The following is a 17,900-nucleotide window of genomic DNA, read 5'->3' on the forward strand; positions in this document are numbered from 1 at the left end:
TATGCCACAGTTTGCAGATTGATTGTTGATGCGTGGGCTAACGTGTCTGCTGGGATTATTTTGCGATCTTTTGCAAAAGCGTGCATTTCCGAGGCGCCGCACGGCACGGAACGGACTCTGACAGCGAGGAATTCGGACTGGCACAGCTGATTTAGCGGAGCTCTTTAATGCAGAAACAGAGGATGAGACTTAATGGGTTTGATTAATGTAAAAACTGAAATAAAGTAGCCTACAATCAAACAAAGTTTTGCTCCCGCTGTATTTTTAAATACGCACACTCCTGTGCTTGTGTGTGTGTGTGTTCTTGTGTGTGTGCCGTTTCGGTCGGTGCGCCGTGTGTGTTTTAAATACAGAAATATGACACAAGACTGAGGCTATGCCTTTTCACACGGCGCCCGTATGGTCGCGAAAATACAGTATTTATATATGAAATGTCAGAATAGGAAATATTTTGACGACACCCCTGAAGCAGTCACACGACACCCCAGGGTGCTACTACTGAGCAGCATTGCGTCGTCTCCTTTCACTTCCGGGTGAATCCCCTCCCCCGGGGGAAAACCCCACCCGGGGGAAATTCTCGAGCATGCGCAGACTGTAATATCCATGTCCCCGTACACATGGCATTAACAAGGCGGTTTCGACTGGCTTATCTAGGTGCTCCAAGCGGGTTGATGAATCCAGTCTGATCAGATTACTTGACTGACTTAAGGTGTTCACATGCAGTTTAAAAGTCAGTACGATGTGTGCAAATGATCTCCAACCAGCTTGAATCGCTGCATGTGCACGTACTGACTGTCGCACATGGTTCCTTTTCCTCCGCCCCCTGTTTTGTTTACATTCTCCCTGGTAACCTCCTTTCATGTCACAACGCAATGAACTGTGGGTAATTCCCTTTCCCTGAGTGTGCTGGGATGTTATAGGCCCAATCCCAATCTCCACCCTCGCAGACTCGTAGACTTACGTGCGCGCTCCCGCACCTTGCGTAAGGGCTTAAGGCTGTCCCATTCCTCAAGTGGTTAAGTGCGCGAGGGCTCCCGGCAGCCATTTTGAGCCCTTGCTGCCCCCTTCCCGCAAGTCAGCATCCCAGCACACTCTGGGAAAGGGAATTACCCACAGTTCATTGCGTTGTGACATGAAAGGAGGTTACCAGGGAGAATGTAAACAAAACAGGGGGCGGAGGAAAAGGAACATGTGCGACTGCGAGAAGAAAGTTCACCTGTAAGTATAAATACATAGCCCACTGGTGATTTAAATTCAGAAACTGTTGTCCCGTGATGATTTTTCAACGGCCCTATTATTTCCTTTACAAACAGGGAGCGACCAACAAACATATTATTTAACTATTGTTCTTTGGTCTATATATATATATATATATATATATATATATATATATATATATATATATATATATATAAAAATTAAAAAAATATATATATATATATTTTTTTTTTTTTTTTTTTTTCCTCTTTTCTTTTTTTGAGCATGTTCGAAATAAAGTTTTTCATTCACTCATTCATTCATTCAAACGGAGGAAAGAAATCCAAAAAAAGGACAAATGAAGTTTTGGACTTTCTTCAAGACTAAAGACAGGAAAAGAGGCTGAGGGAGCTGGATGAAAAGGAGGAGGAGAGGGAAAGGAAGAGGGATGACCAGTTATCTAAGTTAATTGACATTTGTGGGAAGATGGAGGACAAATTTTTTCATTCATAATTTGAGGTTCAATTTCATTTGTTTTCATTTTATATTAGACCAGTGTTTTTCAATCCTGTTCCTCGTGGGCCCCAGTCCTGCATGTTTTAGATGCTACCCTGCTTCAGCACACCGTGATAAAAGTACCTGTGTCATCAACAGAGCTGTGCAGACCTTGGTGACAAGCTAATGAGGACCTTTAATTAGAATCAGCTGTGTTGGTGCAGGGGAACATCTAAAACATGCAGGACAGGGGTCCACGAGGACCAGGATTGAGAAGCACTGTATTAGACAAATCCTCAGTTGAATAAACAAGACTTGCTTTTCTTTAATCTGAGTACAATGTTTGAATTAAGATTCCCTATGTTAACAGAAATGCATACATGTAAATACTAGCAAGATAGTTTTAGATCCAACACAAACAAGTCAGGCAGTAATTTGGTTATTCATTTATTTATGACCACAAAATTTAAACAATTTCAGCAAGTTGAACAAAAAACGTTGCAGTAAATAGTAATAAGATAACTGTAATATTTAGCTCAGGTTACCATCAATTTATACGCTCTCTTACAAAAATGAAATGACATCATGCTGAAAAATGGAAGTAATATTAGATGGTCATAACACAGCTGGAATATTTAACTCAGTTTACACGCGCTTACAAAAAAGAAATTACTGGGCGATTGATCCTGGCATACTGGATGTGCTGGTCTGGGTAGATTGAAAGAAAGACAATGTTAACAAGGAAATACATATTGTACTGTGCGCATGTTTAAATTGTGTTCTTTGTTGAATTTTATGCTCCTTTATATAGGCTACCACTTTGTTTTCAAACATCCGGATGATCATTCCCAAACTTATAATACCGGTAGGTAACATTTTGATCTGACTAGGAATTTTGTAAATTGAAATTTTAAATAAAATTTATTGAAAAAAAACCCCAAAAAAACAGACGTTTTTATCTGACTTGTTTCCGGTTTCTGCTAAGTGTGTCCCATTCCTATTTATACCATTTGGAGCCCTCACACCCTCTCACACTTGATCACGTGACGCTGACGTCACTGAAAGTCTGTGAGGGCTCAGGGTTTGAGGGTTTAGGGCATGGATGTATTATATAACTGGATACCGGATCGAAAATGGCCGCCCATTCATTTCAATGGAGTTTGCTCACCCAGCGCATCCGCCGAAAAAATTTCTGACTTCCTGGTTTACTTCCTGGTACACGGGCCCATAGAGCATGCGCAGTTGAGTCACCTCCCATAATGCTCTGGGGCCTCCCATCATGCCCCGGGGCAATGTGAACGAGCGCTGCGCGCTCTGGACAATTTATAGGGCAAATCAACCGATGCTGTTCTCAAAGTCATGGTTATAGACTACATGGTTCATTTGTGTGTTTTTTTTAATTAAAGATAAAACGAGTCATTTTTATTTAAGATGAGACACCCCAGGTTAATAGGCTAAAATAGGGTAAAAATGTAAATAGCAGGTATCACCATGAAACTTCCCAAGTTTATTACTTACATTAAGACAAATATTTTTTGTATTACAAGTTTTGTCAAGTATTATGTTTAAATATGTCAAATATTATGTTTAAATGTGGTTAATTTACTGCGTTACACAGAGGCTACGCCGTAGGCTCCGCGGCTCCGCGCACCCTACGGCGTAGGAGCCGCGGAGCCGCGGACTGCCCACTGCCCTGCGGGCACTGCCCGGCTTCGCAGTGCCCGCGGAGCTGCGGAGGTGCAGCTTCCCCGGGAGCACTGTCATAAAATAAGCTGAGGATTAAGGGTTAAGATGATGTTAAACACATGACATCTAAAACTCCACGGCACCGTCGCAACAACTACGACACATCTCTCTCCCTGCACGTTTGCTCAAACCTGATGGAGGTCAGTTTTATTGTGAGGTGGGGATCTCACGCCACAAGCTCATTTTGTTAATATTGACCCTCATTTAGTCCCGTGCAGGGCGCTGCCTCCAAATGAAAGAGCAACAGAAGAATACATATTTGAAGTGCGTTAGGTGTGTGTGTGCAGGAGGATCTCAGTGGAAACACCCACACCTGCGCCTCCGCGGAGCCGCAGATGATCTATTCTACAGGATCATTAGAATGCTTATGAATGTGGTCGAAAACGCAGATCTTCGGTTATGTGTGGATGCAAATGTTTTTATAAACGGAGGGGGGGAAATATTCGTTTTTAAAAATACCCGGCTACGTGTGGACAGGGTCTTAGACTTGTGTTATTCCTGCCTGATATCTTATTTTCACAAACCATACACCGTTGGCTACAACGGAAATGTTTAAGTACAAGAATGACAAACCATTATTATTCTTGCTATTAAAAATTTCTGTTTGGTGCAAATTGGCAATGCAATGTGTTTCTGAGTGATTATTCCGCGGCTTAGTTTCAGCCATCCTCGTTCCCGAGACACACACGACCGCGCTTTGCGAGTGCACGGCACAGCCGTGACGTCACGCCCAGAAAGAGACTTTTCTTTGACTTTTCTGGCCGTTATAAAACATTTTTGACGGATATAAAGTCCATGACTTAAAAATATAGAATACAAAGATTAGTAATTGGTGGTGATTACAGCTGGAGGTGTCCTGTGAACAGTTTTAGAGGCTTCTCTTTTACTATTGCGGTCTATGGGAAAAAAGCTTTCTGGGCCCCATGGGATTTTTTGTTGCAGTACCGCGGCTGGCCACTGGAAAAAATCGGCGTGCCTGCTGAGCGCGAGACTGGGGGCCTGGTTTAGGGTGGGCTTTTGGGATTGGGCCATATAATACATCCATGGCTGGGATGCTGACTTGCGGGAAGGGGGCAGTAAGGGCTCAAAATGGCTGCCGGGAGCCCTCGCGCACTTGACCACTTGAGCAATGGGACAGCCCTAAGCATAGACATCATATATATATATATATATATATATATATATATATATATATATATATATATATATATATATATATTATATTATATTGTTCTATATGATGTCTATGGCCCTAAGCCCTTACGCAAGGTGCGGGAGCGCGCATGTAAGTCTACGAGTCTGCGAGGGTGGAGATTGGGATTGGGCCTTAGTGCTCTCGCTCAACGGGCTGCTGTGCGCGCTCCTGTGGCCAGAAATCAGATTCTGGCAGGAATCTCTTTTTGGCACGACACCTGTCCAGTCGACGCTGCGCGCTCGCTCGGCTGACCCTCTCGAGCCTCCATAGTCACGTGTTCAGAGGCGGAAGTAAACCAAACACGCGGCTGTGTTGCTGTGTTGACGACTCAAGTGGGTCCACAGACCAGATCGGCCAGGTAAACCCGGCAAAACAGGTAAACCAGGTAAAACAGGTAAACCCGGTAAAACAGGTAAACCAGGTAAACCCGGCGAACCGGGTCTGAGCGGTTCGGATACTTACCCGTCTCTCCGCGCTGGGACGTCATGGCCGCGGTTCCTGGACAGTTCGACGATGCAGAGAACATGTAAGAAAACTCTCTTCATCGTGGGGTAACATGAAACAAGATGTGCAGGATTTATGAAACGTCGTTGTTTGTTTTGAACCGTCCAGGTCACCATGGTTACACCAGTAATATCACCATGGTTACATCAGTAATATCACCATGGTTACATCAGTAATATCACCATGGTTACATCAGTAATATCACCATGGTTACATCAGTAATATCACCATGGTTACATCAGTAATATCACCATGGTTACATCAGTAATATCACCATGGTTACATCAGTATATCGTTTGTGTCCAGAGTTTCAGATTTAATAGTCTTAGATAGTAAAATCCGTGAACCTTGATTGTAATGGTTTCTGTGTTGTCCTGAGTGCTGCTGATTTGTAATAAATGTGTTTTGTTTAAGTCTGGCGTGATTGAAGGGTTTATAAAATCAAACTTTACCGATCCAACAGCTTAAGTGTACTAGCAGCAAAACGAGGCAGGGAGAGACATGCAGGTCGTAGAAAACCTGCAGCCCAGCACTATAAACGTGCAAAATAAATATGCAAAAATGGGAAGTTAGAGTTAGACGTAAGATTGAAGTTGACAAGTTGAACGTACAAAAAGCCTCAGTCCTGTTGCTGTGATTTGGCTGAGAGTCGAGGTCACACCCTCCTCTCCTCTGTTTCTCTTCCTGTTGTTGCTTAGCGACCAGTCAGAAGCTCTGCTGACCCACCTGAGTGACGTCACGCTGCATCCTGCCCCAGAGCAGCAGCACGGCAGTGGGGGGGAGGAGGACGAGGAGGACGAGGAGGACGAGGAGGACGAGGAGGACGAGGATGAGTGGGTGTGGACCTCAGCTTCAGATCTCACCAAAAGATACAACCAGACCTCTCACCGTTGTCAGGTAATTGATCGCAGATGAACCTGATTTGTGTTCGGGCCGAGCTGAACACAGTGTTTTTGTATGGTCACCGCCGGCTTCACTGCTGCTACTGTTGTCATGATGGATGTTGGTTTGCGTCTCCAGGCTAACAGACAGAATCCGTCCAATAAGACACTGTCGTCATCAACACCATCTGACAAAGTTCTGAGGAAATACGAACACAAGATCAACCTGGGTAACACACGCCGACACCTGCAGCCTCCGTTCTTTACCCTTTTACACCAAGCTGGTTCCAGGGCTGGTGCTAGTGCTGGTGCTAGAGCCGGTTCGCGGTTGGTTCTAAGTAAGAACCGTTTGCTTTTACACAGCTGGTGCTAGCCAGCAGCTGGCCAGAGAGCAACGTCATCACGTCACCACCCCCCCTCGTTTTCATCCCCACCCTGATCAGGAAGCTGAGAGCCAAAAGCTGTTTTAATTTCAGCTGTAGCGCTGTTAATATGGCACTTTATTAAGTTTTAATATTTTTTCAGGTAAAGTAACCTTTAAGATCCCCAACCTGGGCTCAGTTTACCCAAATAACGCCTGTTAAGAAATTTGGTCTGAAAATTTCGGAATTTCTGGCAGACTGCCGGCTCCGGAGCTGATTTATGGTTCCCCGTTAAATCGACGCAGAGCCTACGGCGTAGGGTACGGCGTACGGCGCCCGTCGCCGCGTAACCTACGCCGTAGGCTCTGCGTCGATTGTCACACCATATGAGGAACCCGGCTGTAGCGCTGTTAATATGGCATTTTATTAAGTTTTAATATTTTGCCCCGGGGGACAGGAGCTCCTCTCCTCAGGAGCTCCTCTCCTCTCCTCTCCTCTCCTCCTACGTAACATACGCTGTAAGCTCTGCGTTGGAACCAGAACCGCGGGCTGGGAGGCGTCGCCGCGGGATGGGAATTTTTATTAAATAAATGGATCGAGCGTTGAAGACGGCGGTTAAGTTAGCAGACTCTTTTATTATGACATCCATTTATTTAATAAAAAATCCCGGCCCGCGGGGACGGGCTGGGAGCGGGCTGGGAGCGGGCTGGAACGCTTCCCCGCGGGCTCAGATGCGAGGCTGCGCTCCATCGGCGGGCTCCGACGTTACTGTTGATGGATTGTACCGTAGACCACTGCTGCTTCTGTTTTACATCCATTAAATACATGGATGTAATAATAAAAGAGTCTGCTAACTTAACCGCCGTCTTCAACGCTCCGTTGTTTAAAAACGGCGCTCTTCCGTGTTTACTCAGGCTTTGGTTGTTCAGTAACACCGTCCCCAGCCCCGCCCCCAGCCCCCGACGTAAGCACGTAGCCCCCGACGTAACTGGTTCTTTGAGCTGGCCCAGCAACCAAAGAGGGCTGGCGTAGCACCCGTTTTGAGAGTCAGGAGCAGGAGCTTTAGGCTGTGTAAAACCAAAGAACTGGTGCTAAGTCTGGCTCTAGCCCAGAACCAGCCCTGGAACCAGCTTGGTGTAAAAGGGTTATGTCTGACACACAACACAGCTGGTTCAGGTCCGGACCCTGAGGTTCCAGAGGTTCCACAGGTTCCAGAGTCGTGTTAATGACCTGGGCTGCGTCCGAAATCCCATCCTTCCACCCTAATGAGTAGCAAAAACAGTACGTGAGAATTTTTTGTGTGTCTGAAACATTAGTATGTACTATCCATACTCATTCCGGAGAAATGTATTAGTGTGGATTGATGGACACTAGCTGAGCAGAAACTTCCCACAATGCAATGCAGTGGTGTTTGGTTGCTAAGTGCTGCACAGATACGTATATGTCATAAGTATAATAAAATTATTATATGATAATAATATTATAATATTCATATATAATAATATTATATAATGTCATCTTGTTTGGGCCAGGATAAACGGGAAAGAGCGGAGCGGTGCTGCTACTGCTGCTGTGACCATGGTAACAGGAGTTGTTACCATGGTAACAACTCCCCCTCCCAACGGCAGGAAGTGCCGTGTGGCTCTGAGTAGTACGTCCCAATTAATGCATACGAGTGATATTTACGCAAAGTGTGCCGAACTTAAGTATACTTTTTGAGTAGATATTGTTTAGTGTGGCATTTCAGACGCACCGCATGCCTCCTGGTTTCTCTGGAACATCAGGTGGAGGATTTGACTCCACTTGGTCTGACGGTTGATCACAAGACATCTAAAGTTGATGTTGGTCACCTGTCCGTCTGACACTTTGACTCATCCGTGAGGATTGTTCCAGAAAGATGTGTTCCTCCCTTTCTGATCTTTGTTCCGTCTTTGTTCTCGTTGCAGATAAACTAAACTATGCCGACTCTGTGATCAATAAGGTGACGGCCATGCAGAAACGTAGAGAAGCAGACACGTAAGCGGAAATCTCCCGGTGTTCTTAGATCACATACCATGTGACTAAGAAGGCTAATGTTGTGATTGGCTTGGCTCCACAGGTACAGAGTGAGGGACAAATCAGACCGAGCCACCGTTGAGCAGGTGCGTCTCACCTGAGCACCTTTTTATTCAGACGAGTAAATGTTGTTGTTTGGAAATCTGCTGAGTTGACTACAGACTACAGTAATCCCTCATTTTTCGTGGGGGTTATGTTCCAAAAAGGACCCGTAATGAGGGAAATCCGCGAAGTAGGAACCTTTTTTTTTTTTTTTTACAATTATAATACAGTACAAGGCTTCAGATTTCGGAGATCAGCCCCACCGTGAACCCAGTACATTAATTGATTTGAACGGGAGAAAATGTAAAATGATTATGAATACAAGTACAGTCGGAAAAATTGTGACTAGCCCTTATTTGACTGCTCTGACTGCCGCTGCGTCCTGACTCCGCTCTGAAGCGTCTTTCTCTTCTCACGCCCGTGGTGCGGGTGGGTTTTTTCGAGTGAAAAACATAGTTATTGGTAGTTGTTTAAATGTATTGTTCATGAATGCTTCTGCTCCCGCAGTATTCGGGATTTTTAAGTCTAAAGCGTTTCTTAAATTTTTCAAACCAGCCCTAGCTGGCCAGAAATGCTCTTGTTACACCGTGATCAGCACTCAATGACGGCCCGGTATCTGCATCCTCTTCCTCCTCCTCTTCCCTGTCATGCCTGTCAGCATAGAGTTGGTACAGTGTTCTAGCTTTTGGGCAGATAACATTTGTCCATCCATCCATCCATCATCTATACCCGCTTTATCCCTTGCGGGGTCACGGGGTTCTGCTGGAGCCTATCCCAGCTCATTTCAGGTGAGAGGCAGGGGTTACACCCTGGACAGGTCACCAGTCCATCACAGGGCCACATATAGACACACAAACCATGCTCACAACCACACTCACACCTACGGGCAATTTAGAATCACCAATTAACCTAATATGCATGTTTTTGGACTGTGGGAGGAAGCCGGAGTGCCCGGAGAGAACCCACGCAAGCACGGGGAGAACATGCAAACTCCACACAGAAAGACCCTGCCGGGCCTGGGAGTCGAACCGGGGACCTTCTTGCTGTGAGGCAACAGTGCTAACCACTAAGCCACCGTGCTGCCCATAACGTTATCCAGTTTATACGTTTGTATCCAGCATAATTATTGTTTTTTCTGCAGTCATTAATCCACAAAGCTAATGCAGACTCCATCCTTACCATGGTCTTGTTGCAGACAGTTGCAACCCTTTTTGCTTCCTTATTAAACTAAATTAAATAAGCTGCTTATGTTATTTTCTTCCTTCTTTATGTAACGAACAGAAGATTAGTTAATTCCGTAAAGGCGACTTACAGCCGCATAGCTTTTACCTTAGAATGTCCAGAAGTTTAACTTTTTCTGCGACAGTAATCATCGTCCTCTGCCTTTTGGGCCCGAGCGCGAGCGCCTCTGTCGGGGCTGAACGTTTTGTCGCCATCATGGGTTTTGGAGAAGATTTGCTAATTTAAATTTGGCACAGTGTTTTGTTTAACCAATCAGAATGCAGAACACAATGCAAATCCGCGAAGCAGCGAGAGCGTGGAAGGTGAACCGCGAAACAGCAAGGGATTACTGTATATTTAATATTGCATCACATAATCAATAATCCAGAAAAGGGTTTGGATCAATAATCATCTGGCTTCCTCTGCAGGTTTTAGATGCTCGAACTCGAATGATTCTGTTCAAGATGTTGAGTCGAGGGGCCATCAGCGAGATCAACGGCTGCATCAGCACAGGGAAGGAGGTGAGGCGTCAGAGAGAGGACTCAGGTGAGCCGGTCCTGAGTAACGTCTCAGTAACGTCTTCTCCTGCTCTCCAAGGCCAACGTCTACTACGCCAGCACGCCGGCCGGAGACAGCAGGGCCATCAAGATCTACAAGACCTCCATCCTACTGTTCAAGGACAGGGATAAGTACGTCAGCGGAGAGTTCAGGTGAGTCGCCACAGAAGAAGAGCAGCTTTCACTTCCTGCTACCTGTTCTCAGGTGTTTCTAATGTTCATGCCGGTGCTGCAGGTTCCGTTACGGCTACTGTAGAGGAAACCCCAGGAAGATGGTGAGAACGTGGGCCGAGAAGGAGATGAGGAACCTCATCAGGTCAGAACCCCTCAGTAAACTCAGCCTCATCAGAACATGTGAGCTGTCAGGGAACTAAGCTAATGATCAAACAGGAAGAATCCAGCACAACCTCATCTGTTTGGTAGAACCTGATGTTCCTCAAGGAGAACTTGGTAGATCCTATAATTTAACCAGTAGATGCCAGTAGAACAATATGACGAACACAATGAAATATAATAAAATCTACAATATATGATGTCCGATAAAAATGCATGATCAAATATGTAATATGATAAATGAATTCTACCAGCGGTGTTTGATAAAATGAAGGACAACATCTGATTGAGTGACAGCCAGAACCCGGTAGACCTTTATGTGATGGGTAGGACCCGGTGGAATCTATAGGGACTGACAGCGTTTGGTGTTCCAGGCTACAGACGGCAGGAATCCCCAGTCCAGAACCTGTTCTCCTCAGAAGCCACGTCCTGCTGATGGGCTTCATCGGAAAGGACAACATGTAAGAACCAGCACCGTTGATGGGAGTGATGGCTGATTCAGCTGAATATTTGACCATGTGTGATTTGGATCAGGCCGGCTCCTTCGCTGAAGAACGCTTCATTCTCCGAGTCCAAGGCCCGGGAACTCTACCTACAAGTCATCCAGAACATGAGGAAGATGTTCCAGGATGCTCGACTGGTCCACGCCGACCTCAGCGAGTTCAACATGCTGTAAGAGCCGTTTCTCCGTCAGCATTGTTCCAGTTCTCCGTCAGCATTGTCAGCATTGTTCCAGCGTGTTGTCCTTCCTGAGCTCCTGACCCGTCTGGTAACACAGGTACCACGACGGAGACGCCTACATCATCGATGTGTCGCAGTCGGTAGAACACGACCACCCCCACGCTCTGGAGTTCCTCAGGAAGGACTGCAGCAACGTCAACGGTGATGTCACTTCCTGTGGGTCTGGTGTGGGTCTGGTGTGTTTCTGGTGTGGTTCTGGTGTGGTTCTGGTTCTGGTGTGGATCTGGTTCTGGTGTGGTTCTGGTGTGGGTCTGGTTCTGGTGTGGTTCTGGTGTGGGTCTGGTGTGTTTCTGGTGTGGTTCTGGTGTGGGTCTGGTGTGGTTCTGGTGTGGGTCTGGTGTGGTTCTGGTGTGGGTCTGGTTCTGGTGTGGTTCTGGTGTGGGTCTGGTGTGTTTCTGGTGTGGTTCTGGTGTGGGTCTGGTGTGGTTCTGGTGTGGGTCTGGTGTGGATCTGGTTCTGGTGTGGTTCTGGTGTGGGTCTGGTGGGGTTCTGGTGTGGTTCTGGTGTGCATCTGGTTCTGGTGTGGTTCTGGTGTGGTTCTGGTGTGGTTCTGGTGGGGTTCTGGTGGGGTTCTGGTGGGGTTCTGGTGGGGTTCTGGTGGGGTTCTGGTGGGGTTCTGGTGGGGTTCTGGTGTGGTTCTGGTGGGGTTCTGGTGGGGTTCTGGTGGGGTTCTGGTGTGGTTCTGGTGGGGTTCTGGTGGGGTTCTGGTGGGGTTCTGGTGTGGTTCTGGTGGGGTTCTGGTGGGGTTCTGATGTGGTTCTGGTGTGGTTCTGGTGTGGTTCTGGTGTGTTTCCGGTGTGGTTCTGGTGTGGTTCTGGTGTGGTTCTGGTGTGGTTCTGGTGTGGTTCTGGTGTGGTTCTGGTGTGGATATGGTTCTGGTGTGGTTCTGGTGTGGATCTGGTTCTGGTGGGGTTCTGGTGGGGTTCTGGTGGGGTTCTGGTGTGGTTCTGGTGTGGATCTGGTGTGGTTCTGGTGTGGATCTGGTTCTGGTGGTGTTCTGGTGGTGTTCTGGTGGTGTTCTGGTGTGGTTCTGATCCAGCTCTGTTTCCCCAGAGTTCTTTGTGAAGCGCAGCGTTGCTGTCATGACGGTCAGAGAGCTGTTTGACTTCGTCACTGACCCGTCCATCACCTGCCAGAACATGGACCAGTACTTGGATAAGGTGAGTATTCTACTGAAAATACCATCCATTAATTGAGTAATCAGATAAGACATATTTTTGTTTAGTTAAAGAGCAATTATAATAAATATACATAAGATGTTAGATGTTAAAGGAGCATGAGGCTCCTTTTAAGAAATGAGACTCTCTAGCGCCACCCTTCACCACGACGGCCGTTGGGGGTACTGCAGCCAACAGTGAAGCCGGCACGGGAGAACGGGGAGAACGCACATGCAGCGTCATGTGACGTCACATCCGCAGGACAGCGCGGGAAACTCGGCCCCAGCACTGCAGCACATTTTGCAGCAACAGCCTGTTCAAGGCAACGGAGAGATACGCTAGAGGGCTCATTCTTTTTTGGTTTGGAACGCTTCATCTGACATTATTACTAGCAAACTTAAAACGTATATACATTTTTTTCATAAATCCTGCCTCAAGCTCCTTTAATTGACATTACTAAGACTAAATGATATAATACAGTAAGTTCATGGCTGTGCATTTAAAAACCCTGAACTTACACCAGTCGACCAAATTCACTGCCTTCACTCAAAAAGCTAAGGATCTTACCAAGAAATATTCTTATTTCTAACCTAAAAATGCCATTACACCTGATAACACACATCACTTAAAAGGTTAGGTGTTTTTCCCACGTGTTTCAATTGAACTTTCATTTGTGTCAAGCACATTTTAAGTTCTAGTTAAGTTTTAAGTTAAAGTCTTGATAAGATTTTGAGTTTTGTCAGTGTTCAAAATATAATTCTGATTCCTGCTGTATTGGAGCACATTAGCCACCAGCGCTACTTGATGTTTTATCCATCAATGACTACAGAGATAAAACTGAAAACTACCCAGTTAGCTTTATTACGTTCTTATTTTTCCCCCTCATCACTCTACAGCTCTGTTTTTACAGATTAAATGCGTTAGCCGCATCGACAGTCGTCATAATTAACAGAAACCCAGCCCTCCACAGGGTAACGTTATGTTATCAAGGTACCGTAACGTTAGTGTCATTAATTAGTGCTACGTTAACTTAATTTTCCCGTGTGTGGGTGCCGGTCCTCCCTCTGGGAGTAACAGGGTGTTGGTGGAGAAGCTGCAGCGTTGAGGACGTACTGTTGTATCAGCTCTGTCTTACAGTGAAACAGCAACAGTGTTGCCTTGGTGTCCAGCTGGAAATGACCCACACTTTTCACATTTTCTGCTTTTCTTTTAGTTAAAACCAAACATATCCTCCTCTTTCTTCTACCTTTACGTGCGCAGCGTCAGCGCGTTGTGCCGCATTAAACGTAGTCTGGACGAAATACGATGGTTTGAGCTGCAAAATGAAACGATTTCTCGAGGCAGATAACATTCCTTGATACTTTTTTTGTAATCGAATTACTCGAATTATTGGAGGAATGGTTTCAGCCCTAAAGGTGTGGACACCTGCAGCAATATTTCTTGGTCAACAAGTAGGAAGGAATGTGATGGGTGCCTGTGATTGGTTGAGCAGGTGATGGCCATCGCGGCTGAACGGACGCAGGCGCAGCGGTCGGACCAGGACCGGGTGGATGAAGAGGTATTGGCACAGCCGCTGATGATGACCCCATCTCTGACGCCGCTGGTCTGACATCTCAGGCTCCTCTCACAGGTGTTCAAGAAGGCCTACATACCTCGAACGCTGACGGAGGTGAGCTACTACGAGAGAGACGTGGATTCAATGAGGGCGAAAGAGGAGGAGACGGCCATCAGTGGGCACAACGACAACGTAAGAACCCAAAACCGCTCTTTGAGTAGGACTGATGAGGATGCAGATGCTGACCCAGATGTTCTGTGTGGTTCAGATTCTGTACCAGACGCTGACCGGGATGAAGAAGGACCTCTCTGGGGTGCAGATGGTACGTCTTTGTCAAAAGGGCGATTGTTATGACAGACAGAGCCCAACAACCTGCAGGACAACCCAGTTGATTTATTTACTCGCCCCTATTCAGGTTCCTGCCCTGCTGGAGGAGGACTGCTCTTCCTCGGAGGAGGAGGAGGAGGAGGAGGAGGAGGAGGAGGAGGAGGAAGAAGAGGAGGAGGGCAAGGAAGAAGAAGAGCATGGTAGTGAGAATGAAGAGGAGGATAGGCAGGTGGAAGCTCCGATGGACAAGAAGGTGGTGACTCAGTAAAACAGAGACTGAAAACCTCATGGAAAGTCCTGGTTCTTCAAGCAAAAACATCTGCGTTTGTCATTTCAGGACAGAAAGAAAATGGTGAAGGAGGCTCAGAGGGAGAAGAGGAAGACCAAAGTACCAAAGAATGTGAAAAAGAGGAAGGAGAAGGTGGCCAAGATGAAGAAGGGCAGATGACTTCTGTATGTCCTGTAGTTTTCTACTCAGCCAGTCAGCAACCAGGAGAGGCTGTTGTGGCCAATCACAGATCAAAGCTATGAGTTGGGTTTAAAAACCTGCCTCATCACCATGGTAACAAGAGCTTCAGAGAAGCTGATCTTCACTTTCAGCTTCTGTTAGCCACATGATAAAGCTTGAACATGTTTCAAAGTGGAACCTCCATGTGGTCCAGAATAAAGATCAGATTTTCACGTGGAAACGACACGAGTATGTGGTTCTTTTCCAGTCGCTGGTGTGCAGAGACACCGTTGATGGAACCTGGAACCTTCAAACAACAACTGCACACACCCCCTTGGCTAAGTCAGCCAATCTGAAATCACTAACTTGTAACCACACTAAAGGGGGTGTGCTCTAGTCCGCTTGCAGTTTGTTTTTGTTATAATAACCGGGGTTGAGTGCTGTCAGTTCCTGCCAACATGGTGCCATGCAGAGATGAAAAAGAAGCTGTCCGGTTCTTTTCTATAGTCATGGTCTCTGCACCGTCTCATAGCATAGCACGTCAAGTAATGTGACGAGTAGAATCAAGCAGACGTAATGTGCAGGTAGAATTCAGTAGAACGTGATAGGGCTTGGTCGTCTTGATGTCATCACCTGGCAGAGCCGCCATGTTGGAAGCTAGCTTAGCTGCTCTTCGGACCACTGTACAGACGTGCTCCCTCTTCGTCGTGTCTTACTTGTAATCGTTACTTTCCGTTATTCTGTAACCATGGTAACCCGTTGCTGTGTTGTGGCTGCAGCAGCTCCACATAACAGACGTGGGGAAAAGATCAATAATAGTTTAAAGGCCCTGACACACAAAGCCGATAATCCGCCGTCGGTGAGCGACGGTGCTCGTCTGTCGGCATAGTTTCCCCGGTGTGTTCCGCACGTCGCCACAGGTCGGCCTCCTGTTGGGAGCTTTTCAGCCGATTTGACATGTTGAATCGGCGTCGGCCGTCGGTCAAACAGCTCACTCTGTGATTGGCTGTTCCCAGAATTTCCCAGAATGCTTTTCGTCGTCATTTGCGGACTGAATAAAAAAAAAAAAACATGGCGGACATTTCTTATGAATAAAATCAATATTTTGAGTTAGTTTCTGCATAAAAATGCATTTTGATTACATTTGTAGCGAGAAATAAATATTTTACTTTCATAATATTCACTCAGTGAATGTATATAATCACTCGCTTGTCTTTTTCAAACCGCGCCAGAATAAAGGTTGATTTATGTTTCTGCGTTATACCAACGCAGAGCCTACGGTGTAAGTGACGCGGGCCGTACGCCGTAGGCACTGCGTCGATTTAACGCGGAACCATAAATCAGCTCCGGAGTCGGCAGGCAGAAAATCCCAAAATTCTATCTATCTATCTATCTATCGATATCTATCTATCGATGGATCGATCGCGTTCTGCTATCAGGCACCATTACTTTGGAACCAACTTCCAATCTGGGTTAAGGAGGCTGACACCACCTCCACCTTTAAAACTAAACTTAAAACCTTTCTGTTTAGTAAAGCCTATAGTTAGTGTTTAGTAAACCTCTAGCTGGTGTTGGTAAATCTCTAGTTAGTGTAAACTCTAGTGTGTTAGAGTCAGTAGTCATAGTTGCAGCTATAGAACAAGACTATAATAGTTAGTCTCAAATATAGCTTGGTGGTAGATATGCTGCTATAGGCTTATGCTGCAGGGGGCACCGACATGATCCGCTGGGCGGTGCCTCTCACCCTTCTTCTCCTCTCCTTTTCCCTGCCTCTCTTCTCCATTACCATTTTTATTTATTATAAATATCTCATAGTTATCATTTTTGTCCATCGTTCCTGTAGTTTCTTGTGCCGGCCCCCCCTTTTTTCTCTTTTGTGCATGTTTGCAGGCTGGAGCCTCGGGAGCTGCGTTCTGGCCTGTGTTCCCGCCCCCCCCCCCCCCCATCCCCGGTCATCCCGTTGCTGCTTCCACCTGCCTACGTGGATGTCTGCTGTTGCTGCTTCCGCCTGCCTGCACCCCCCCCCACCTCTGGTCATCCCGCTGCTGCTTCCACATGACTGTTGTGTGCTGCTGACGCTCCCCCCCCCCCCCCCCCCCCCCCACCTCTGGTCATCCCGCTGCTGCTTCCACCTGCCTGCTGTGTGCTGCTGACGTCCCTGACTCCCCCAGTCTGGCCTTCGGCAGGAGGGTCCCCCCTTTATGAGCCTGGTCCTGCTCAAGGTCTTCCCTCCTAAAGGGGAGTTTTTCTTGCCACTGTTTGGCTTAAGGCTTTTCTCCCACTATGGGAGTTTTTACCTGCCATTGTTTATATAATAATTGCTCGGGGGTTTATGTTTATGTTCATGTTCTGGATCTCTGGAAAGCGTCTAGAGACAACATCTGTTGTATTAGACGCTATATAAATAGAATTGAATTGAATTGAATTATTAAACCAACATTTATCTTCCTAAATGATTTATTTCAGCCAGCCATTTATTTTAATTCTCCACAGAGCTGCAGGTGGTTGTGCCGTCTGTTTTGTATTGCACTTGTGTCTTCTCAATAAAGCTTTAAAAAAAAAAAAGCGCTGTCCCCTTCCTTGAGCCCCTGAATACAGACTAGCGCTGCCTGCTGGTATGGAGGGGAATTACCTCTCACGCATGCGCAGAACGTACGTGCTAGTTCGCCGTCGGGTGTCGTATTTGCAGTGTGTCTAGTGAGCCCGACACAGGCGACGCGAGCCGACACAGCAGTCGGCAGAGAGCGGGTGACGTCGGGTTGGTGTGGCAGCACCTTAACTTTTCACCGCTTTCCTGGTTGGAGGCAGAACCACGGAGGCCAAGTATCTGAGATAACAAAGAGTCGTCGGCTCGGTTGGATCGCGGCTGTAACGACCAAACATAACCTTCCACAGTAAACCACAAACAAACACTCACACAGACCGGGTCGGATCAAAACACGGGTTTTACTCCCACTTCTCCAGCTAAACGCAGTTGCTGGCCAGCTCTCTGCGGTGCGATTAACCCCAATCTGCAGATAAAACTAGTTTGAGGAAAAAATATTAACTCTATTTGTGGCTGCAGAGGAAAAAATAATCTCACGT

General features: G+C 46.6%; 1 protein-coding gene across 1 annotated transcript; it reads left to right on the forward strand.

The window, feature by feature from the left end:
* Positions 1 to 4,922: 4,922 nt before the first annotated feature.
* riok1 (RIO kinase 1 (yeast)) lies at positions 4,923 to 15,670 on the forward strand. Its single transcript, XM_061733058.1, has 17 exons — positions 4,923 to 5,159; positions 5,836 to 6,034; positions 6,158 to 6,248; positions 8,327 to 8,396; positions 8,479 to 8,521; positions 10,127 to 10,219; positions 10,296 to 10,408; positions 10,491 to 10,571; positions 10,963 to 11,049; positions 11,123 to 11,260; positions 11,367 to 11,470; positions 12,383 to 12,489; positions 13,979 to 14,044; positions 14,117 to 14,233; positions 14,310 to 14,363; positions 14,457 to 14,621; positions 14,706 to 15,670. The coding sequence occupies exons 1-17, from the start codon at positions 5,119 to 5,121 to the stop codon at positions 14,814 to 14,816; spliced, it is 1,680 nt and encodes a 559-aa protein (XP_061589042.1). The 5' UTR covers positions 4,923 to 5,118; the 3' UTR covers positions 14,817 to 15,670.
* Positions 15,671 to 17,900: the final 2,230 nt, after the last annotated feature.

The sequence above is a fragment of the Cololabis saira genome, chromosome 10 (genome assembly GCF_033807715.1).
Source record: "Cololabis saira isolate AMF1-May2022 chromosome 10, fColSai1.1, whole genome shotgun sequence".
In the NCBI taxonomy this organism is placed as follows: domain Eukaryota; kingdom Metazoa; phylum Chordata; class Actinopteri; order Beloniformes; family Belonidae; genus Cololabis; species Cololabis saira.

What these genes read in the sequence shown, in the direction of transcription:
- riok1 (XM_061733058.1), top strand. Translation starts at nt 5,119, where the DNA reads ATGGCCGCGGTTCCTGGACAGTTCGACGATGCAGAGAACAT. An exon ending in TTCGACGATGCAGAGAACAT is followed by an intron (nt 5,160 to 5,835) that starts GTAAGAAAACTC and finishes GTTGTTGCTTAG; the next exon opens with CGACCAGTCAGAAGCTCTGC. An exon ending in CTCAGCGAGTTCAACATGCT is followed by an intron (nt 11,261 to 11,366) that starts GTAAGAGCCGTT and finishes CTGGTAACACAG; the next exon opens with GTACCACGACGGAGACGCCT.